General features: G+C 32.1%; 2 protein-coding genes across 2 annotated transcripts in view; both read left to right on the top strand.

The window, feature by feature from the left end:
* Positions 1-19770, top strand: part of LOC121244099 (disease resistance protein RUN1-like) — a 209133-nt gene extending 189363 nt beyond the window's left edge. Inside the window, exon 17 of the mRNA XM_041142145.1 lies at positions 19561-19770. The gene's annotated coding sequence lies outside the window, so the exon portion shown is untranslated. The remainder of the gene's footprint in view (positions 1-19560) is intronic.
* On the top strand, positions 1618-19606 carry LOC121244298 (disease resistance protein RUN1-like). The gene is made up of 10 exons (XM_041142306.1): positions 1618-2229; positions 4152-5274; positions 6031-6321; positions 6420-7427; positions 7546-7815; positions 16825-16902; positions 18795-18852; positions 19009-19128; positions 19232-19406; positions 19561-19606. The coding sequence occupies exons 1-10, from the start codon at positions 1730-1732 to the stop codon at positions 19604-19606; spliced, it is 3669 nt and encodes a 1222-aa protein (XP_040998240.1). The 5' UTR covers positions 1618-1729.
* Positions 19771-24634: the final 4864 nt, after the last annotated feature.

Raw genomic sequence — 24634 nt, 5'->3', positions numbered from 1 at the left:
TATTTTAATACACCCCCTCCGTAAAAATATCTGAAATAAACACTCTTGAAAATAGTTGTCTATGATTTTAAATTTCTTTCAACCATATATATTGTTCAATTTTTCTAGCGCAATCTTCAAAATAATTTTTATATTTTAAAATTTTAATTTCTGTAATTTACTAGGGGTATATTGTACTTTTTGAGAAAATTTCAAAAGAATGTTTTCTTTTTAATAGAAAAATAGGATACATTTCAATCTTTAGGATATGATTGTAAATTGAGCGATAATTTGAATATTTTTTTGTTCTCTCTCTCTTATGTTTAAGGAGTAGGGTTAGACAATAGCTAGCCTTCTTTTAAGGTTAATATCGATCACTTAATTACAAACTCAATGTAAAAATAGAATTTTATTGATCAGGTAAGTATTAAGTCTTTATTTAAATAATGAGATGATTTAAGATAAAAGTTAAAATTTAAATAAAATATTATTAAAATAATATTTTTTAATATTATTATTATTATTTTAAGATTAAAAAAATTCAACTTTTCTCAAATGGGCTTAAATGAAATTATTACATTTATCCCCTCTCTCCCTTCAGCTTAATTTTGATCTTTTGGCAATCATTGCTTTAATTTATAGTTGGCTCTAAAGTCTGAAGTCTGAACACTCCCTCCCCCGTGTGGCCCGTGGGTTTCCAAGTCCTTATTTTTTTTTTCGTCATATTTTCTTATGATGATGCAAAGCTGCATCTGCTTCTGTATTCAAGGAGTGTGGACGTCTACCTTTCGAGAAGCGTACTGTCCACGTGCAAGAAGAAAATTGAACTGAGATTTCCACGAATCCAACCTAAAGTTGCCAAGAAGTTGCTGTTCTTTTCTTTATTAATACACTGATTCATTTATTTACTTTTTTTTTTTTTAAAAAAAAGGTAAGGAAACATCATGTTTCTAATTATATTTTATTTAACTTTTAATTTTTTACCTTTTATTTAAAATCATCTCATCTTATCTCAATATCTAAATTTTATCTAATAGTCACTTTTTTAATTAATAAATAAAAAAAATTAAATATATAAATAATCAAAATGAAGGAATAAAATGAGAATATATATGAATATTATTCTTATACAAATATGTGAATTAACACAAGTAGTGGGACTTTGATATAAATATTATTAATACAAAAACAAGTGGGGCTTTGATATTAATATTTTGTGTGAGCATCACGTGTGTGGGGGCTTTGTAAACGTGTTTTTCTTCAATGGTTCTGATATTAATATTATTTAATACATCGACGCGTTTTCGTGATCAAAATGTTGAGTGGCCCGAAAATTACAAAGAAGTTGCTACTCTTTTCTTTATTTTTATTTTTTGAAAGTAAATTCTTTTCTTTATCAATGCCTTGTTGTCCACGCTTAGAGGAGTGAAAAATTGACTTAAATTCAGTTTTTTCTTTAATGGTTTTCGGAATTAAAGCGTTAGGTGGCTTGATATTTCCACAAATCCAACTGGAACTTGTCAACAAGTTTGAACAGAGACAATGACTTCTGGTCCACGCTAACCACAAAACCCACCGAAAGGCATTTCAAAGGCTTATCAAGAAATTGCTCCTCCTTTTCTTTTATTTTTTTTCTTTTTTATTTATTTTTCCTTTTTCAATAATTGTGCAAAGTTGCATCTACTTCTCTACTTAAGACTAGTAGACATCTTCTCTGTATCAAAATTGAATTACATACACTTGTTCCTCAATGGCATTCAGTTTACCCTCTTCCTCCTCCGCCTCTTCTTCTTCCACTCTCAAACGGCTTTACGATGTATTCTTGAGTTTTAGAGGAACAGATACTCGCAATACTTTTACTACCTATCTATATCATACTCTATGTCAAAGGGGAATCAAAACCTACATAGATGAGAAAGATCTTGAAAGAGGAGAGACAATTTCACCTACACTTCTCAAAGTCATTGAGGAGTCAATGATTTCTATCATTGTATTATCTTCAAACTATGCATCATCTACATGGTGCTTGGAGGAGCTAACGAAGATCCTTGAGTGTAAGAAAACAAAACAACAAATTGTTTTACCAGTATTTTACCATGTAAATCCATCAGAAGTACGAAATCTAAGAGGACGTTTTGCAGAAGCTTTGGCTAAACATCAGGAGAGATTCAAGGAGGACCCAAAGGTGCAAAAGTGGAAGGAAAGCCTACAAGAGGTTGCCGGTTTGTCTGGAGAACATTTGGAAGACGGGTAATTCTTTAACTATTATATTAATTGAGAATAGAGTTTTTCTTCAAGCAAAATTATTTATTAAAAAAATTATCATGTATTCTTTGTGTATGTGAAAAACATATAATTTTGAATGAAATGTCAATTTTTTAACTTAGCCTTTGAGAAAGCATGAGCTGTCACATGCTCGATATATAATGACTGTAATTTTTATATATGTATCAAAGAAATTTTCTTCCAATCTAATTTGAAGAAAAACTCACGATAAAAACCCAATGAATGCATACATTTATTCATTTTTTTTTAATTTTTTTTATACATTTGGAGAGAGAGTGTTTCAAACCGAATACCTTCATTTTAAAAGCTGAAAGTTTATTTCAATCAAGCTACATCTCATCTATTCCTATTTTCGTTATTGTTTTTCTCGTTTAACATTAACGGCACATGGGCCTTATAACCACGGTGGCCTTGAACTTTACTGGGCCTTGCCCACCTTATACTTGCCCACCTTATAACAAACACCCCAAAACGGGCATAGAAAAATATAAAAAAATCTTTTGAGTATTGTTACTGCTGTATTGCTCAGTTTTGATCGTTCGGCGTATTCACAAGTACAAATTTTACATTTTTAAATTTTTATTTTTATTTTTTTACTTTTTTTAATATCTTTAAATATTTTTTTTAAAATATATTAATATACTAAAATTCACTTCTTTAATCATTAACAAAATAAATAAATAAATAAATTAAATATATGATCAGTCAAAATTAAGAAAGAAACTCATGTGATATATTATCATTTTCTAATATCATTATATAAACTTACGTGAGACGTCAAATTTTAAATTTATTTTCATTATAAAATAAATTTAACTTTTTCACATCAATACAAATGAGTTTATAAACTTCATTTATATAAGACAATGGTTGGCAATCAAAACCGTCTAAAAATTCAAAGATAATCTTTTAAGTTAAAAGTTGTTTCATTTCCAAACATATAACATGACCTATAATCTTAATTAAAACTCCTCAATATTTTGTAAAGCATTAAAAACTCGAGAAACCATTTTCACATATTCACAAGAAAACCATCCCATAGTGTGGCTAGACACCACGTCAAACCAAGTTTTTTGGCTGCCAGTGGTGCAGCCACCATTGGGCCAGAGGCAATACAACAGTACGAGTATGGTTTTCTCTTTAGAACAAGTATTTAACTAAAAAAAGGTTTATTTATTATATATATATATCATATCTCAAGACTTCTTCAGTATATTTTTCATATCTAAATATGCTTTTATGATAAGTCTCTCCACTTTTTTAAAACTATATCAAACTATATATTGTCTTAAAAAGTTTTTATGTTTTACAAATATTTCTCAAATACTTACACTCTACACAAACTATTGTCTTAAAAATTTTGGATCAATCTCGCCTGCTTATTGTAAGTTCTTTCAAGTTTTCCTCTATCTTTTGCTTTTTTTTTTTTTTTTTTAAAGGATAGTTTCATGTGCTAAGTAAGGTGGTGATCCCTAATTTCTTACAAATATTAATTGATTGTCAAACTGCATAAGTGCATGCCATATGCTAGGCTCATAACATATCAGATATTACAACTTAAGTTTTTTCATTTCTCAAATAGGAAGCTCCAAATCCATTATTTTCTAGGCATCCATATGTAGGAGAACTGCACCAATTAGTTAACAGAAACTTTCATGTAAAACCCTACAAACAAACAAGAACATATATACATAAATATTCCCCAATCTCCAATGTAGCGTTTCCTATCTAGCTAATTAATTAAGTAGAGTACTATAAAAGGAAAGCACAATTATCCATTAGCCACCAAAGGCGCCATAGACTCTCCATGAATATCCATTAAATATTCACATCTTTTCATGTGAAAAATGTAACTCATTGAATGTTCTTTTTCCTTGTATTGGCAGGAATGAATATGAATTTATGCATAAAATCATTCAATGGGTGGACTCGACAATAGATATTAAAACTGCATCCCAGTTAGACATTGCTGAGTATCCAATTGGACTAGATTCTCCTCTAAATGCCTTGAATACTAAGTTAAAAATTGGAAGGAATGACATTACTCTCATGATAGGGATTTACGGAACTGGTGGAATTGGTAAAACAACTCTCGCCAAAGCAGTCTTTAACTCAATTGGACATCAATTTGAAGCTAGATGTTTTCTAGCAAATGTTAGAGAGAAATCGAGTCAAGTGGACGGTCTGGTCACACTGCAAAAGCAACTTCTTTATGAGCTCTTAGGAAACTTTGGAAGTTTGAATATTGGCGGTGTTGGAGGTACTGATGTTATAAAGCATAGGCTCTGCTCTAAAAGGGTACTTATAATTTTTGATGATGTGAGCAAGTCATGCCAATTACAAAAACTAGCTGGAAATCATAATTGGTTCGGTCCAGGAAGTAGAATAGTAGTAACAACAAGAGATCAATGTCTATTAACTTCTCATAAAGTTGATTCAACCTACAAAGTGCAGGAATTGGACGACAACCAAGCTCGTCAGCTATTTAGTTGGCATGCATTTGAAAGAGACACTCCAGTTGAAAGTTATGTAGAACTCACAAAAGATATAATAGGTTATGCTAAGGGCCTTCCACTAGCTCTTAGAGTGCTTGGTTCATATTTGCATGGTAGAAGTATACAAGATTGGAAAAGTGCATTGAAAAAGTATAAAAGAAGTCCTCCCAAGGATATTTATGAAATTCTTAAAATAAGCTATGATGGGCTGGAAAATGATGAAAAGAGTATTTTTCTTGACATTGCATGTTTCTTCAAGGGGAAATTTGTTCGGAAATCTGTTCACTATGTCACGAAAAAACTAGACATTTGTGATTTTTCAGCATCTATTGGCATGACAAGACTTAAAGAAAAATGTCTCATCAATATTAATTATTTTCAATGTGTGGAGATGCATGACTTATTGCAAGAAATGGGTAAAGAAATTGTTCGACAAGAATCGTCCAAAGAAGCTGGCAAGCGTAGTAGATTGTGGTTTCATGAAGATGTTCGCCATGTATTTGAAGAAAATACGGTAAGATCACACTAATAAAAACCTTTGAATTTATATTCGCTTTCTATTCACAAGTGAAACTCCCAAAAAAATGTTGAAGTTAAAAATGGTGAAGTAACTCGTTGTTGCATGTGTGTTTATATATTATATATGATTATATTTTATTTTCTATTCGTAACTATGACCAATGGAACTCATGAGTTGTTAAGTTTTGGTAGTTTTCTATATGGAAAATGGTTAACCTACAACTCTTGCAACCTCTTAAGAACAGTTTTTAAAGTTAAAATTTATTTTTATTGAAATAGCGTACGTGTTAGCTTTAGTTGATTGCAAAATGGATTATAAAAGAGTTTGCATGTATATCATGACCATTTCTATATAATATATATGCTCCCGTTAAAGTTAACAATTTACTTTTCTTAAAAGAAAATCCAATTCTCTCCTCAAAAAATTATATTTTTTGTTTTATTGAAACTTTCTGTAGTTTAGCATTAAATTTAATTTATATAAATAAAATAGAAAAATAGAAACAAAAAAACTTAAATAATGAAATTTTATAATATTAAGTTTTCATTTTCCTATTTTTTAGTTTATAATGTTAATTGATTTGATTTTTTGAAAATTAATTTATTAAAATTTTTCATTTCAATAATTTAAGCTTAATTTGTTTTGGTTTCTCTGTGTTTCCATGATTTTTATTAGCAAGTGGTAATAAAAGAAGAACATCTTTATGATTTGATTTTGTTGGGATACTTATGCCTTTGTATGTCTTTGTAGGGAACAGACAGCATTGAAGCGATTCTGTTAGATATTCCTGAAGGCCATGATCACAAGATATGCTTGGATTCCAAGGTAATTAAGAAGATGGTGAATCTTCGATTATTGCATATAAATCGAAATGCACAATTTTCTGGAGGACCACCAAATTATCTTCCTAATGAGATAAGAGTGCTTGATTGGCCTGAATATCCTTGGTCAATTTTACCTTCTAATTTTCATGGAAAAAAGCTCGTTGAATTTCGAATGCCTAATGGCCTCCTCAAGGAGTTAGGCGGCCTAAAATCCAAGGTACCACTATTATTTTCAATATTTCTTTCTTTCAAATTACTATGAAACAACTAGAATTTCATTGAAACTAATACATTTATTTTATTTTATTTGAACAGAACTTGACATTTATGGATTTAAGTTATTGTCAATTCTTAACAAAAATTCCTGATCTTTCAAGTAGCCCAAATTTAGAGACGTTGGATCTTGAAGGTTGTAAGAACTTAGTTGAGGTTCATGATTCCGTTGGATTCCTTGATAAGTTTAGGGAATTTTCTGTTAGGGGATGCTCCAAGCTTAGGATTTTGCCGAAAAGATTCAAGTTGAGATCTCTATGTTCATTTGATCTTCAAGAGTGTTCGAGTCTCGAAAACTTTCCAGAGATTGAGTGTGAAATGGAATTTTTACATGTGTTGAATCTTCGTGACTCTAGTCTAAAAGAACTACCTTCATCAATTGAGAACCTCAAAGGACTTAAACTGTTATCTCTAAGATGCTCTAGTCTAAAAGAACTACCTTCATCAATTCTTCCTCAGCTTAGAAAATTAAAGGGAGTAAATCAAAGTCTAACGCGTTTTGTCAAAGTCGAAGGTTATTCACTAGTACCAATACACATTAGACAGGAGGAAGAGAATGGTACACACTCCACGCCATCTGTTGTGTCTACAGGCGAAGAATGTGAAATTGCAGAATTGACTCCGACAAATTCAATCATTTTTAGTGATGCAGGTTCCTCCTCAAGCACGATGATTTGGAAATCGCTACGAGTTTTAACTCTTCGATCCTGTTGCCTGTCAGAATCAAATTTCTTCACAAATGGCAACAATTACTTTCCCGATTTGGAATGGTTAAATCTAAGTGGGAGTGATATTGTTATCTTTCCACCTCAAAGCGTCAGATTTAATAGGTTGCGAGACCTTTGTTTGAACAATTGCAAGAAACTTGAAGAAATTTTACCTCTTCCATCAAGTATAGCAAGCGTTGAAGCTCGTGAATGCACGTCATTGCAAAGTTTTGCACTACCGTTTGAAATACTTGCTAGAAAAAAAAATGAAAAGAATTTTCCTAACCACCTAAGGATTGACTTGTACGGATGCCACAAACTGATTCCTTCATGGGAAGATCAGGTATGTACGTCTCTTTTCCTCTCTTTCTTTTTCAACATGTGATTTGTGTGTGATCTACCTTGGTTAATTTATAACTTGCATTGCTAAAAGTTTTTTTTATTTTTTATTCATATAACAGATACATTTTAGGGAACAAAATTGGGCACGCCACTTTAAAGATAGATATATTTCCATTATATTTCCAGGAGAGACGATTCCAAGCTGGTTCATCTATCGCAAGGAGGCCCATGATGGTAATCTGTGTGAACTAGATGTTGATCTACCACATCGTTGGAATCACATAGTTTTCTATGTTGTTTTTGGACTTAGAGTTGGGATCACTAACCCAGTAACGGAGATGGCGGATTCTATTACGCTTAAAATCCTTTATGGCTTGGATCCAGAGAACGTATTTTTTCGTGAAGAATCTATCAGATTTTCTTCAATGGTCTCAGACCATGTATTGATGTGCTGGACGGGTTACAACAGACCCAATAAACAAGCCTTTTCAAGGTTTAGATTTGAATGTAAGTCGGAGCTCCTAGTCTTTAGAAGGGTTGGGATTAGGGCTGAGCAAAAATCCGACAATCCGACTCCGAATCCGACTCCGCTCTGGCACCGCTCCAAGTCCGCTTCGACTCTGACAGAGTCGGAGTCGGAGTTTTTTCCCTATTGAAAGTCGGAGTCTGAGTTGGAAGTCCCCTTTGGACATTTTGAATGGAATGTTATGCCCTTTAGATTAAAAAATGCCCCTAGTGAATTTCAAAATATTATGAACGAAATCTTTACTCCATTCACTTATTTTTCAATAATGTATATAGATGATGTATTAATATTTTCTTCATCTATTGAACAACATTGGAAACATTTAAATATTTTTGTTCAAGTTATCAAACAAAATGGATTAGTTGTCTCCTCATCAAAAATAAAACTATTCCAAGAGAAAATTAGATTCCTCGGACATGAAATTTATCAAGGAACTATTACACCAATTAGTAGAGCAATAGAATTTGCTGATAAATTTCCAGATGAAATAAAAGATAAAAATCAATTACAGAGATTTCTAGGAAGTCTCAACTATGTTGCAGATTTTTACCAATCTCTCAGACCATTATGTAAACCATTATTTAAAAGATTAAAAAAGAATCCACCTCATTGGACAGAAAAACATACTAGTATTATAAAACAGATTAAAGCTCATATTAAGAAATTACCATGCTTAGGGCTTCCATCTCCTCATACTTTTAAAATTGTTGAAACAGATGCCTCTGATATAGGATACGGAGGAATTATGAAACAAAAATTATCATCCAACTCGGAACAAATAGTTCGATTCCATTCAGGATGTTGGAATCCTACTCAAAAGAATTATAGTACTATTAAAAAAGAAATTTTAGCTATATTATGTATTTCTAAATTTCAAGATGATTTGTTGAATCAAAAGTTTTTGCTTAGAATAGATTGCAAATCAGCCAAGGAAGTTTTAATTAAAGATGTGAAAAACCTGGCTGCCAAACAAATATTTGCCAGATGGCATGCTATATTAAGTATTTTTTATTTTGATATTGAGCATATTAAAGGAGAATCTAATTCTCTTCCTGATTTTCTATCCCGAGAATTCTTACAGGGAAAATCATGTCATCTTCAAAGTCCAAAATAAAGTCCAAATCTTCATACGCACGGCCGCCATCTCCTCCCTATCCTTCACATTGTCCTTCTGCAACTCTAAGACCTTATACGGTATTGGGATCATTACCACAAAATATTAGACCCTCTTACAATCCATTTTCACCATTAGCCTCTCCAAAATTACCAACCTATTCCAAAGCTGTTTCTCCTCCTTCTCCTTCCCAAATTATTAATCCTCCATTATTATCTCAACCTTCTTCATCTCCTATTATTATCAAATCTCATTGGCATCCGGTCTTTCCTATTGAATCTGAAATACAACATCTGTCTGACCCTCAGAAATTACTTGATGCCTTTCTCCTACCGGACTGGCATTATGTTCCACAAAACATTAAGAAAACTCAGCATTTTTATGAATTTATATTAGTAGATACTGACTCAATTATTCTCTCAGAAATTCCTTGTTCCCTTCAAACTCAACCTTCTCCACCAGCGTCTCCAATTATTGCTTTTCATAAAGTCACTATTAAGCAAGTTCTCACCCTGGAACAATGGGGAAAAAATCCCTACTTGACAAGAAAATTCTCTCATCCCTATGATCCTCCTTATTATGATTATTACGATTACCAGCAAACATGGACAAAAATGTTTTTAAAACAAAACAAAAATTTGCGTCATTCATGGTTCCTTCATTTTGATAAAGTACATGAAATTAAAACACTCCCGAAATGGTTCTCACTATGGTGGGAATATTATGGACCTGAACCTCTTCTCCTTCCTCTTCCCCTTCAAGAAAGTCTCCAAAATTTCATCTCACAGAATGACAGCCCACCAGCATTAAACCATTGCTCACCCCTCTTGCTCTTCTTTCTCAAAACAAAATTAAATTGGATTATGAAATGGGAATACGTTATCAAACCTCATCCCTCTCTCAAAACCATTATGTTCCTAGCCCGTCAAGTTTCCATCAAATGGTGGGAAAAATACAATTATGATCATGTACTGAAGATGTTTTCAAAAGTTACCAAAGCTCCGGAAGTCCTAGTCCAGCGAAGCAGATTTCAAGCACAATTGGCATCCATTACAAACAAAAAGGATTTGAAAAAATTAGCTGAAGTAATGTCACAAATATCAGACAGTGACGATGAAGAAGAAGCACAACCCAGATTAACTCCACCACAGCAACCCGCATTATCACCAGCCCATCAGGCCTCTCCTTCTCAACAGGCCTCTCAATTTCAAGGCAACCAAGCTGCATCTCCTCCTCAAAATTATTCACCTTACCATCCGATACAACTGATGGATTCTCAAGACCTGTTTGAACTGGAATTAGCAAATTATGATCCTCAGAATTTGTGACTCCAAAAAATTATTATCTGACTAACCAGCATGACATGCAGATATTATCCCTCTAAAAAGTTATTCGCGACAGGTTATTGCCCAGCAAAGCGACAAATAATTCTGTACTAGATTACGTGTTCTGTACTATGTTTGTTTTTTGCGTCGGCTGATACTGTTCTTGTCTTTAATGTCAGCCGGTACTGTGTTTGTCTTTAGCGTCAGCTAATACTGTTATTATAACGGCCGGTACTATTCATGTATTATTAAAGTTACTGTTTTAGTGTCTATATAAGGGGGTTCACGAGGCAAGAAAGGCATTCAGAATTCTAATCTGATATCCCTTCCTCTCTTGCCCAAACCTCTCCAGTCCAAGTCCTGTCCTCCTCTCTTTGTAAATCTTCAATCGTCCTTCCCTCATGTCTTCAGCTCCCAACTCCTTTGAGAATTAATCTCCTTGTAAGTATTATATTTTTGGTGATAGTATTGTTATTACTATTTTATTGCTATTGATATTTCTATCTTATTTTCCTGATATTTACGATGGATTTTTATTATGCTCATAGTACTGGATTTCGCGATTTGTATGAGTTAAAATGTACAGAATATAATTTAAGAATGGATCTACAAATCTTGATGGATAATATAAAAGATCTTAAAAGACAACAACAATTAATGAGGCAAAATTATACATTAATGATGACTAAATATCATGTATATCAAAGTAGGCAGTCTGCAATAGAATACTATGAAGCTGACTGCACTTTCCTTAGAAAAGAAATTAATGCCATAAGAAACCATCTAAAAATACTTGCTATATATATATATAAAAAAAAAAAAAGAGTAAAGGAATCATTGATACAAATTTTACAAAGATAACCCATAACTAGAGAGAAAAATGTATATTGGGAAGCTTGTGTTGGTAAGCCAAGAAAAACCGATGGTCAGCCCATTTAAGCCAGAGGGCTCTAAGGGTGGTCCCGGTGGTGTTCCCTCAAATTCTTAATCTACTTATTTCTCTTTGGAAATAGGAAATTTTTGTTAAAAATCTGAATCAATGAATTTTTTATTCAAACCTAATGAATCTACCACTAGCATCCCTATAGAATCTGATAATATTAATCAAGAAGACTATAGTATGTTAGATATAGAAAGAAATCTACAAGATTGGACAATTCCCGATGTTCCAAAAAATAAAATATATAAAATCTCAATTTTTTCTTCTAAATTTTCATTCCTTACAAATTATACAATTAAAACAGTAGAGAAAAACTATTAGTTTAAATAATGACTATGAATCATTACATCTCTTAACAAAAAAGGCTATTGATCAACACAAAAAACAAAATTATTCTTTTATCCATATTGGATTAGTACAAGTAGCTATAAAGCCACTCACTCGAAACGGCTTAAATACCTCAGTATTGCTTTGTTTAAGAGACGGAAGACATTATAACTTTCATGATTCATTACTTGGAATGGTAGAATCCAGCTTGTTCCAAGGACCGGTCTATTTTAACTGTTATCCCAATTATTCTTTATCATTATTTGATGGTAACATTTTACACGCCTTAATACTAAATATTAAAACAAATGGCTATCAAATGATGAAAGGGTCACATGCTTTAACAGTAGTTTACATGATTCATTATAAATTAATGAAAACAACATTAGAACCACAAGCTCTAATTACTAGCCCTAAAGGATATACATTATTATTACAATCTAGCACACAAAATTCTAGTATACAAATTCCTAAACAAATCAATTGGAATCAAGTCACACTTCCTAATGAATGACAATTAGAAAATATCACTCCAACACCCGAGATAGAAAATAATTCTAAAGATAATCTCGAATATATAGATCAAAAAACGGATGGGACGGTTCAAATAGCTTTTTAGCCTTTCAGAAGATCTTTCTCACATTATTCCTCTCCAGCACCTTCCAGTTATCATACACCCAGATCTATTCTTACATCAATTTCTAGAAATAGATCTCAAAATTTTGACACCAGATCTTTTGATACTAGATCCCAAAATCTTGACACCCAGATTCGAGGGATCATTCCTGGAAACATTATTGATACACCAGTATATGCTATTAGGAATCCTGATAGAGCATCTACCTCCCATAATCCTGAAAAAGAACCCTCTTCTCCAACGTATTCTCAAGTAGTTGGAGATGATGCCCAAATATATACCCTGAATAAAGAAGAATTTAAAATTAACAAAGAATATCTCAAACAAGATTATATGAAAAAAGAAAATAGTCACAAAAGAATAACATTTTTCTCAACCTTTACAAAAATAGAAAGAGATTTTATTCAAGAAAAATATTACGAAGATTTAGAGAAAATACAGATCAATATTCCTTTCTTTACATGGTTTGAGATATATAAATCAAACCAATTATCTACCATAAACAGGACTACTAATCAATGGATTAAAGGAGAAAATAACCAAATTATTTATGAAGAATATCCCCCTTTTGAAGCCATCAAGTACAATCAAAGGAATACTCAAATTCTGGCTACATCAATAAAAAAACATAATATTACAAATACTGAAAAAAACCTTGATAATATAATACAACAAAACAATTATACTAATTTATATTTAAAAATCATGGGTAAGCAATTAGAAAGGATTGAAACCCAAATATCTCATATAAAACCTACTATTAAAGAAATAGAAGAAACTCCCTTATTTGTTCCCCACGAAATTCCATCCCATTTAAAATCAATATTTTTCAAAAACAAAAATGATTTATTGGAACAGATCTCTAGTAAATTAGAAAAATTAACTATTAGTAACACTGCCACCACCTCAAAACAACCACATATTAATGTATTAAGCAAAATAGACTCACCCGTAATATCTGACTCTGAAATTAGTAATATTGAAAACCAATTTAAAAATCTAGATTTATAGATAAACAAGATTAGAGGAGATCATGTTAATAACTTTTCGGCTAGAGATTCAAAACATCATGTCTCTATTACTCGTAATTGGTATCCCAGACCTACTCCACCGGATATGCAATTCGAGGAAAGAGAACATATAGTAAGATCAGCCTTCGCACCAGATGTATTATACGAATGGAATATAGACGGATTATCTGAATACGAAATACTAAATCATTTTCAAGAAATGATTATGGTAGCCAACGTCTATAAAAGTAACAGAAAAACTGATCATCAGGTAGCACACATTATTGTTACAGGATTTACTGGCCAACTAAAGGGTTGGTGGGATCATTATCTTTCATATGACGAAAGGTCACGTATATTAACAGCCTATAAATATGATGAAAATATACAAATAATTAAAACGGAAAATGATTTATCCCTAGAAGATGCTGTCAATACATTAATATATGCATTAACTAAACACTTTGTAGGTGATCCCGTTCAATTTAAAGAAAGAACTAGTGATTTATTGATTAATCTTAAATGCCCTCAATTATCTGATTTCCGTTGGTATAAAGATGTATTTCTAACTAAAGTTATGATTAGAAATGATTGTCAACAGCCATACTGGAAGGAAAAGTTCATAGCAGGACTTCCATATTACTTCGCCCAAAAGGTACGAGAATCATTATTAAGATCAGACGGTACTATTGATTTTCATAATCTTACATATGGTGATATAATAAGTAAGATTAATAGAACTGGATTAACTATGTGCAATGATTTTACGATTAAAAAAACAAATGGAGAAATAAAAGAAATTTGCTAGAAAAGAATTAGGTACTTTTTGTGAACAATTTGGTTACACTCCTTTATTAGCCCCCTCAAGAAGACACAAAAAGGGAAAAAGAGTTTATAACAATTATTCCAATAAAAAACGAAAATACAGAAAACCTTATAAAAAGACAAAAGATAAACAAATATATAATAAGCCACTAAAAAATCCTAAAAAGACTAATAAAAAGAAAAAGCAGATTGTTTGTTATAAATGCGGAAAAATAGGACATTACAAATCAAACTGTAAAGTCAAACAACAAATTAATGAATTAGATATACCCGAAACACTAAAAGATAAATTAATGGACATTTTTATAATAAATTCAAGTGAAGATGAAGTTAGTTCTTCAGAAGAAGAAGAAATTTATCAATTAATAGAATCAAGCTTTTCAGAACAATCTTCTGATAGTGAATTAGAAGAAGATGAAGTACATATCTGTAATTGTCTAAGGATAATTGTATTTGTAACAAAACCATTAATGTACTTTCAAAACAAGAAGACATTATATTAGAATTAATAGACAAAATCAACAACCCTCAAGAAAGAAAAGATTATTTAGAAAAATTAAAAGATACATTTAATAGTCAAAATACTACAATAACTTCATCCTCAACACCTTACAATTTTTCAGAAATAATAAGTAGATTTAAAACTGACAAATAGAAAATTACGATTCAAGATATACAACAAGAAATCAATGAGATAAAACAGGAAATTAGAAATTTAAAAACATCCAATCTTAAATTAGAAGTTTCAAACGAACAACTATTACAAGAAATTATATTATTAAAAATAGAGAAAAATGGGAAAAACCTCCATGAAGAAAAACATAATATTGAACAGGGAGAATGTTCAACATTAGATGAAACGGACAATTTCATTAATATTCCTAATAATACATTATTATTCTATTAATACCTTATTATATTATACCTGGGATATACGCCTTTAATATCATACTATTACAAATTTATAATATTACTACCATGTTACATGTAAGTTGTAACACTAAATTACTAATGTATAAATATAATAACATGTAATACTAATGTATATATAATATACTATAAACACTAAGATGCATAATAACATCAACATGTAATACTAATGGATAAACACCAATCTATAAATTTAGAATAACATATAATACTAATGAATAATAACTAAAGTATTATTCATATAAATTTTATATAACAATATCTTGTATTAATTATATTTTTTGACTTAATAAATTCTCAACATATTCCTTTTGATAAAGATATTAGTAATACTAATATACATTAGTATATTAATTAGATTTATGGTCTAATACTAATACTATTAGTAATCCACTTTAACTAATACTAATATTTATACTAATACTATTATAGACTATAGTTATAACTTATAGTATTATACCTACACTTAATTTAATACTAATACGAGTCGGATTGTCGGATTCTCTACATGTCGGAGTCGGAGTCGGAGGTCGGATTCGACCTCCGACAAAGTCGGAGTCGGAGTCGGAGGTTGGGCCCTCCGACTCCGAAACTGTCGGTGCTCAGCCCTAGTTGGGATCCATTTGCCAAGGCTTGGTTCCGAATTATTTTTTTCAAATAGTGATGAAAAAGGTGACAGTTGGCTAGATTTAGTGTATGTAAAAAGGCATTCCTCAATTTTAGATTTGGAGAATGACAACGAGAATCCAAATGAAGATTTGGGATTAGAGAATGATGATGAGAATCTGAATGAAAGATTTGGTAAGAGGCGTCGTTATGATGAATATGATAGCAACCTCGAATTCAATTCGTACCCTCAACAAAAGAGGCAGCATTCCTCAACCATGGGCATCAGAATAACGGGATTAGAAAATAATGATGAGCATCCAAAGCAAGATTTGGATTTAGAGCTTAAACTTGGGTTGTAATTAAAAGGTGCAATCTTCAATTTTTGTTGTTGTTTGCTGCCTTCTTGAGATAGGGAGATGCATGAACCTGAGAAGATGGAATCCGAATTGAACCAAACATATCACTATCCATGATACCAAACAATTTGTAGATCATGTGAAGCTGTCACACAGACTCGTATCAAATGCTAACGTAGAAGGTATCTCTTAATTTACGGTAATTTATTTCTTTTTTGTGCATTGGTTATTTCATCTGCACAATTTAATATTTAAACAGTACTCATGAATCTCTAAGCTCCAGAAATATCATATATAGAAAATGTTTTCTACTGTTTCTAATTATTCAATTCATAATTATATAATTTAACAATAACTATATATTTGAAATTAATTACTTTTTCTTGGTGCCAAGAGAAGTTATATTGTTCGACTGTTTATAAGCTTTAATTAATACTACCAAAAATAGAAAAAAATAGCCTGGTTTCTTTTAATTTAAGTTTTACTAATTTAGGATAAAGCCCATCGATAATCATAACACTGGAATAACTAACAATAATTCTGTCATGCTACCAGTTTTTTTTTTTTTTTTTCCTTTCATCATGTTTATGAGGTAGATTGATTTTTATGTTAATGAGTTATAGCTAGTTAGGGAGACATCTTTTAGCTTTGTTGTCTAGTTGAGCACTGATAGGAAACAATGAATTGAAATTCACTTACTGTTAAAGCCTTGTTCTGTTAGGCTAAACTCTTGTTTGGGACCAACCAGTGCATCAGTTTTTCAAGTGTTGAAGATGCTTCAGTTTCCCATCCCTACTAGTTGAAGCTTGAAAAGCTCACTCCATCTCAGATTGTCTGTATCGGGTTCTCGGCGTCGTTGCATCAACTCCTCTTGCAGGTGAGCAATTATCGACTCCCCCCCCCCGCTCTCTCTCTCTCTCTCTCTCTCTCTCTCTATTTTATATATCTGTGGTTTGCTGAGTTGTTTGTGGGGGCTGGGCATTTGCAGCTGGTTTTATGCTTTAATCATCTCGCACAATTTTTTGATTTGCTGTGTTTTGTGATTTTCTCTGTGTTTTTGTGATTTGCATCAATGCGATAGGAAGTGAAAAATTGTGGGCGTTTTCTTGATTAGATAGGGATCGAGATGGGGTGAGTAAATATCATAATTCCTGGGTTAGGGTCGGTCTTGGTTAGAGAATGATCTGTTTTTAAAATTTAGATTCACGTACTTCACCATCCATTCCAAATCGTCACACCTGCATTCTCTTTCAAAATGCTTCGTGTACACTTATAGTAATATTTTAACAGTACACATAATTTCTATACTCCAGAAATATCATATATAGAAAATGTTTTCTTCTGTTTCTAATGATTCTGGTGCACCCATCTTATTCAATTCATAAATATATAATTTAACAATAACTATATTTTTGAAATTAACTACTTTTTCTTGGTCCCAAGAGATGTTAACATATTGTCGAGTATTTATAAGCTTTAAATAATACTACCAAAAAGAGAGAAAAAATAGTCTCTGGTTTCTTTTAATTTAAGTTTTTCTAATTTAGTATGAAGCCCATCGATGATCAGAACACAGGAATAACCTAATTATGTCATGCTAGCAGTTTTTTTTTTCTTTCAGCATGTTTATGAGGCAGATTGATTTTTATGCTGATGAGATATAGGGTAATTTTGTTGTCTACTGTGCACTGATAGAAAACAATGAATTGAACTTTACTTACTGTTATAACCTTGTTCTATTCTGCTAAACCCTTGTTTGGGATCAACCAGTGCATCAGTTTCAATTGTTGAAGATGCAACAATTTCCCCTCTCTACTGTTGCTTCTGAGTTGGTATTCAACATTAAGGGTCGTGTGTTAGTGTTAGATTCATTTTGAAGCTCCTTGGCCCCAAAAACAGTTGAAGCTCTTATTTGCACACAAAATTGGTTGAAAGCTCCCTCCATTAATCATGACTCCCAAGACTTAATGGAAGATGCCGAAAGCTATAAGCTGGAAAATGGTAAGATTCATTTTGAAATATCATATATTTTCCTGTGGTTTTTTAATAATTATATTTTTAAACTAGTTTTTTTTCCCTTCATGTAGGGATAACTCTGAATAATGTTTTGAATATGGACGGTTGAAGAATACGAGGTATTGTAAATTCTTGATCAATTGGGGTTTGTATTCATGATATATATTGAAATTCTAGCAGTTTTCATTTTATGTGTTGAAAATATGTTTAACTTGGTTACTTATAAAAAAATATATATATATGTTTAACTTGGTTGTTCCAAGGATATGATTCAATTCCAGCAGAGGTTCCTGACCCAAAAGCCAAAAGGGTTAGTTTAGCTTAAGAAGCCATAGCATAAGCAAGGCCATGTGTATGAATTGCTGCTTGGCTTTAATAATGTTGACAAAACTGGGCACCTTTCGGATCTTAGTTTGCAATCCAAAAGGTTGCTTTATTTTAATTTATTCTCCTTGTTTCCATTTCTTTTTCTTTTGATGTTGACTGCTGCTATTTTGTGACATGATACCTTTGAAAAGCATTAAAACTAATATTAAAGAAGATGAAAACATCTCACAATTCTTTTCCATTATAAGCCTGATCATTGGGATGAAGAAGAGGATGGAATATGGAAACCCTCCAAGGTACCTAATCCACATATAAAGGACCATGGAAGCACAAGGTATGACAATTAAGCTTAATTGCTACATAAAAAGCTTGAAGCTTTATTCTTCTTTGCAGTTTATGATAAAATTGCTCTTTTTGACTTGACAGAAAATTAAGAACTCCAATTATACAGGGAAATGGAAGACTCCTTGGATTGATAATCCAGGTATTTTGAAGCATACATAGTTATTTTTATTCATCAATTTCAGCCTGAAGAAACTGCAATTGAAGTAGTTTCCTTTTATCACATCCATATTATGTATTTGATTAATGTTTTACTCTTTTTCGACATATATTCTTGACGGTATCATTCTTGGAGCAGATACAAGAACCATTGAAGGACCCATAATAATTGATAAGAACTGTGAAAATATTCAATTTATGGCACCAAACGTATATTGTTGTGGACCAGGAACTGCTGCCGATACAGAGGCAATAACAGGTATTTGTTAGGTCTGAGTTTAAGGTGATGATGTTGCACTCTCTATCATCTTCTTTTAAGAATGGCTAATGCACTGTCTTGGTGTTTGCTTTCTTTCAACAAGGTCAGTTCACAACTGCAAGTGCATCGACGCTACCATACTGGTCAAGAATCAAGGTTGTCACAGCACTCACTCACCCTCATGAAGAATCACCTTTTTCAAGTGAAGTTTCATTTGTTGCAAACCAAGAAATGGAAGTTGCATTTGAGTTGATGTTACTGGACGTCATCTGCATACTGTGAGTTTATTTTCAAGAATTAAATTGGAAAATAAGTGTTTTTTTTTTTTTTTTTTTGCTTGCATATTACTGCCTCTTGCAGAAACTATAATTGTTTTGGTAATTTTATTAATGGGATAAATGATTACTTTGGCTTGTTTATCATGCTTTGCAGGAGGAAGAATAACCAGATGTATCAAGTCATGTCAGAAGTTTTGTAGAAACAACATTGTGGTTGTTTTCCTTTTTGTGTATATATTATAACAAATTTGTCGGGTTTGGTTTATTAAAGATCTTTGCTTATTTGTTGTTGGATTTTCGTAAATTTCGTTCAAGAATTCTGAATACTTTTTGGATATATTGAATACATTATGATCGTTCATAATGCGTTTTAACTAAAATAGCATTTTATTGGAATCATTTATTTTTAGCATTTGGATGAGTTCAGCTACGGTATGAAAATATTAGGTTTGCAACGAAAGTTCTTCCCATAAGAAACATTCTTCTTGAAGCATAGCCGCTTGAAGATATGTTTGGAATTGCAACATGACAAGTCATGCAAAAAATAATTTGATAAAATCTTCTTCAATGTTTATACCTTTTTTCTGGACTCCACGCAATAAATATCCAGTCCAAGAATTTCTCCACTCATTGAGGCACACAAGGCCTCAGTTTTTATACTTTTTTCTATGGCTAAAAGATTGAACCAGAGATTGGATTCTCATTAGACATTCTTTTTGCAAAGAATGGAAATCAAATTTTTCTAGCATACAATTTATATTTTTTAAAAACAAAAACAAAAACAAAAAATTAAAATCAAAATAAAACTTAAAAAATAAAAACAAAATAAAAGTTGGGTCGGGTCGAAAATCCATTTTTTAGCTTGGATTTGGGTCGACGGATCGGGCATACATATTCGGTTCAGAACTAATTGTTCGGAATTGTGTTTTTTTGAGTTGGGTCGGGTGAACAGTGCTAACCGGTTTTCTTCCATCTTTTTAAATTCTTCTTAAGCACTTGGTTTTGAGCAAGGCTAGAAAAAAGGTTGTCTATTCAAATTTGAATCGGTCTGAAGCCAAACTGATTTCAATGAACTTTTTCAATAGTTCTTTGAACAGACCGATTTAGGTCGATTCTAGCTAATTTTAGACTAATTTGAACTGATTCAAAATTGTCTTTATTTTTAAGTTGTCTAACAACTGAATTTTTTTTAACTTCGCATATAAGGCAAAAAATGTCTACGAAATTAAATACATAAATTACATGTTTATTGAAACTATTTATATTCATATAATATTTTATTAAAATTAGTCAATAAATGTATATTTTTACTCTTTTATACATGATATTAAATGATTGAATTTCATTATATTTGATTTTTAATACATTTTATTAACATTGAAATAACCGATTCAAAATTATCATAAATCATCCAACTCAATTTATTGAATCACCCGATTCATTAAATCAGTCCTTATACGATTCCTATTTTTCGAGCCTTACTTTTGAGACAAGGAAAATTAAATTTTATGTATAAATAGAAGGTGAAAATTGACTGATGTTATTGTAATCATGGATTGGTTATGGCTGAGGATTTAAAAATATATGATGCTGAAATTACCTTCTGAAGGAACGATATTCACAGAAGTGATTAAAATAATTGAGAGATGTGAGGAAGAAATTGTTGTGGTTCCCCTAAAGCCCGAGAGCAACCTTCCCCATTGAATGTACGATTGAACGCTTGATCATGTCATTGCTTGATGGAAATACGGTTTGTTTCACATCTCTCTCAGCTTTCCAAGGCTGGTAAATTTTTCACAACAGATTGACCAGGTATACCTTTTCTAAGGCATTAGCTTTAATGTTGTTGCTCTTATATTTTTCTATTACTTTAATGAATAAGAGTGCTATTTTTGTTTATTCCTAGGCTTTTGGTTTTAGATGAGCTGGGTTTTGGAATTTTTTTTTGTAACCCTCAAGCTCTTGCTCATAAAAGGTATTCACCCATCGTAAATGAAGGGATATTAATCAAATTAGGATATCATCATCTTCTTTAAAAAAAAAAAGAACTTGTAACCCACAAGTTCTTACTTGTAAAATGTACTTTTCCTTTGATAAGTTAATAGATAACCATCTTCTTCTCTTCTTTTTTTTTTTGAGAAGTTGTGAGCTTCATTAAGACTGGAATAATAATAGATTATGGTTTTTAAAAACTTCTTTTCTACTATGGAATTCCAACAGACATGAGGTATTTTTATCAAAGGATGCTTCCGAATAACTTGTTTGAAGCTGCTCATTGCGTAATGGAATGCGCGTATCGAATCTGAGAACGATGTATTTTACTTACTTTCCAACTTTCAAAGCTCTGATGCAAGAATTTTGTGTCCCTGAATATGCCTTCAATTGTCGAATCTGAGATTGGAGCTGACTCGTTCAAGGCAGAGTCTCCCTCCAAGATGATCATCTTGAGTTGCTGTGAGTGCGCCCCGGCCTGGACTCCAATTAGAGCTGCCAATGCTTCTCTTTTGATAAGTTAGTTATGAAGTTTTGATCTAGTTTGGTTATGTTTATCATTTAATGCGAAATGCTTAGTAGATCCAAAACTGACAACTTTTTAAGTTTATTTGATTCTGGGTTTGCATGAGTCGATTTGCAAGTGTGTTGCTTCTACTCAAAAATTAAGGAACAAAAATACTCACAATATATATATATATATATATAAATAAAAAGTGTGTTGCTTTTGATGGGAATTGCAACAGAAACCCCATTGGTGAAGCAATGATTAATTGAATTATACGGTTTGCATGCGGGGTGGATGTGTTGGTGAAGTGCATCTTTAGTACTTTGGTGCCAACATAAGACCAACAAAAAATTATCCAATATGTAAAAAGAAAGTGCTACAATTACAAAGATATATCATGAAAGTAAACACACAAACGACATGACTTCACGTGAAATATTAGATCTATTTTATAATAAAAGTAATTTTATGACATATTATAGTAAATGTTGTTAGTTTATAAGTTTACTTTTGTGAAATTCTTTTGCGGCCAAAGCATCTCTTAAGAAAAAAAGTTACAAAACAACTAGATAATTTAAACTAAAGCTCCACATGCTACTAAATGGCTAAAAACAAGCGTCTTGATAATTTAATGAATCTTGCTATTATAAGCCATTATGTTCAACTATATTAACCTTAAAACTATCTATTTTAAAACAGTTATTCTATTCTAGCAGTCTTATATCACACACATGTTGATAGGATTGTTTATCCGGGTCGAATTTTTTTCCAGCCTGGTCTGGAACTCGAGAAACCGAATTCCGGTTCCGGCTCGAATTTGTTCCGGATCGCACAACGTTCCAGGTTTAAAACCCGATACATGGGGTTTTTAATTTTTTATTTTCAGCATGCTTGAGTGCTGCAAAATTAAAAACTCGTTAAAATGGCTCCAAATATATAGGGGCTAAGAGCCTTGGGTGCATTATCAATACATTTGACCCTTGGCCTTCATCTAGAGCGTCTTGTATTTGCAGAATTCAAGCCACTTTCAGCCGAAACTTGAGAACTTGCACATAAGGCAAATCACCCATTCTCTGTTATTTTCTCATTTTTTATTTTTACAGTATGTACTGCAAGTTCAAAGTGAAGTTTGAAGCATGCTAGGAAAAAAAATGTCTGGATTCCAGCCCAGGTTTGAAACTCGGTTCCGGTTAGAGTATATCCAGATTTCCAGACCGGAACTCGAATGAACAATCCTACATGTTGAGAGTAAAAAAATAAAAAATAAAAACAAGTATGTGATGTAGAGCTGCTGAATAGAATTTTTCACCTTAAAATGAGTCTCCTCTCCAATTTATGCCTCCAACAATGTAATCTACCCATTTGCTAACAAAAAACAGAGTATCTAAGCACATATAGAGCATTTCAAACAATTTTATTCGAGCAATACCTATTAAGCAGGAGGCTAACCTCATAAAATTTCATGAGATTTTCCTTCGAGTTCTTTTACCATTATTAGCATCTGAAATTCAACCAATTATTGCTTCAAGTTATTAAGTACGTGTCTTGCACATGTTTGCCACACTAATATTAATTAAAAAAATATGTTCAATTACTCTGTTTTTTAAGGAGAGGTAGAACAGCTTCGTGAGAGAGAAGATCTTGGATGCCCTTTGCGGAGGAGGAAAAATCGAAAGGAGGGGGAGAGTTTGTGGAGACGAAGGGAGGACTTCGTAGGAGGGAGGGGAGGAAAGGTGGAGACGAAGGGAAATGGATCGTGGGTCTTCATGGGTATTGATCTTGATACGAAGCGCACTGTTTTGCAGAAGATCCAAAACGGTGCTCTTCATTTTCCACATAAGCAGCTGCTCCCCCGCACTTACGCAGCCCGACTATGTATAGAGTTTTCCTAAAAATTATAATAAAGGCTTATTGCAGCCTTTAAACATCTTAATAGCCCAATGTGTAAGATGGAGGTCAGGTCATACATGTCAATTAGTCAAGATAAATAATATCGGACATTTAAAAAAAAAAATGTATGATTTTTAAGACTTCTAAGTTCTATCACAGTTGACGCGGTTTTGTGTGAAAAACCTAAAACATCATATATCTACTGATACGATAAAAGAAAGAAAAGTAAAACAAAACATCATCAATATTTTTGTATAAATTTATTATGTAGGCATCCGAGCATTAATTGAAAACACACCTAAACTCAAAACCCACTAAGAAACCTTTTTTTTTTTTTATTCTTTTAGAGAAATTGACTTCATTCATTCATTAGAAAAAAATTACATCCATAACCGAATACAAACAGAAAAATTTCCAGATCACAAACCAACTACTACATTTGGAATTCCACCAGTACACAAATTTTTTTATGACTGGTATGGTCTTAACTAATGTTGTAGCTCTCTATAGACAAATCGTCTAAGAGACATCACTCTGCCTAAAACAGAGATTCATACCCCACCCTTCATACGAGGAGAGGACTTAACCTCTACGGACAAAACGTCTAAGAGATGATCTCTTTTTTTATTTTTAAACTAAACAAAAGGAAACAACAATGAAAGCAAAAATATAAATGTGAAAATGACGAATTACAGTTTAGATCTACTTCAATAGACTTCGGAATTAGCCATAAAAGTCATACCTGAACGATCTGATATGGTGATTCGCCACTATCTTCCTAATGATCGGCTTAGGAAGCATCTTGTGCTGCTCGTGCCTCAATACCATAGGTGTTGGA

Source organism: Juglans microcarpa x Juglans regia, chromosome 8S, assembly GCF_004785595.1.
Source record: "Juglans microcarpa x Juglans regia isolate MS1-56 chromosome 8S, Jm3101_v1.0, whole genome shotgun sequence".
Classification (NCBI taxonomy): Eukaryota; Viridiplantae; Streptophyta; class Magnoliopsida; order Fagales; family Juglandaceae; genus Juglans; species Juglans microcarpa x Juglans regia.
The sequence above is the reverse complement of the archived record's forward strand: the minus strand, read 5'-3'. Positions and strand labels throughout refer to the sequence as shown.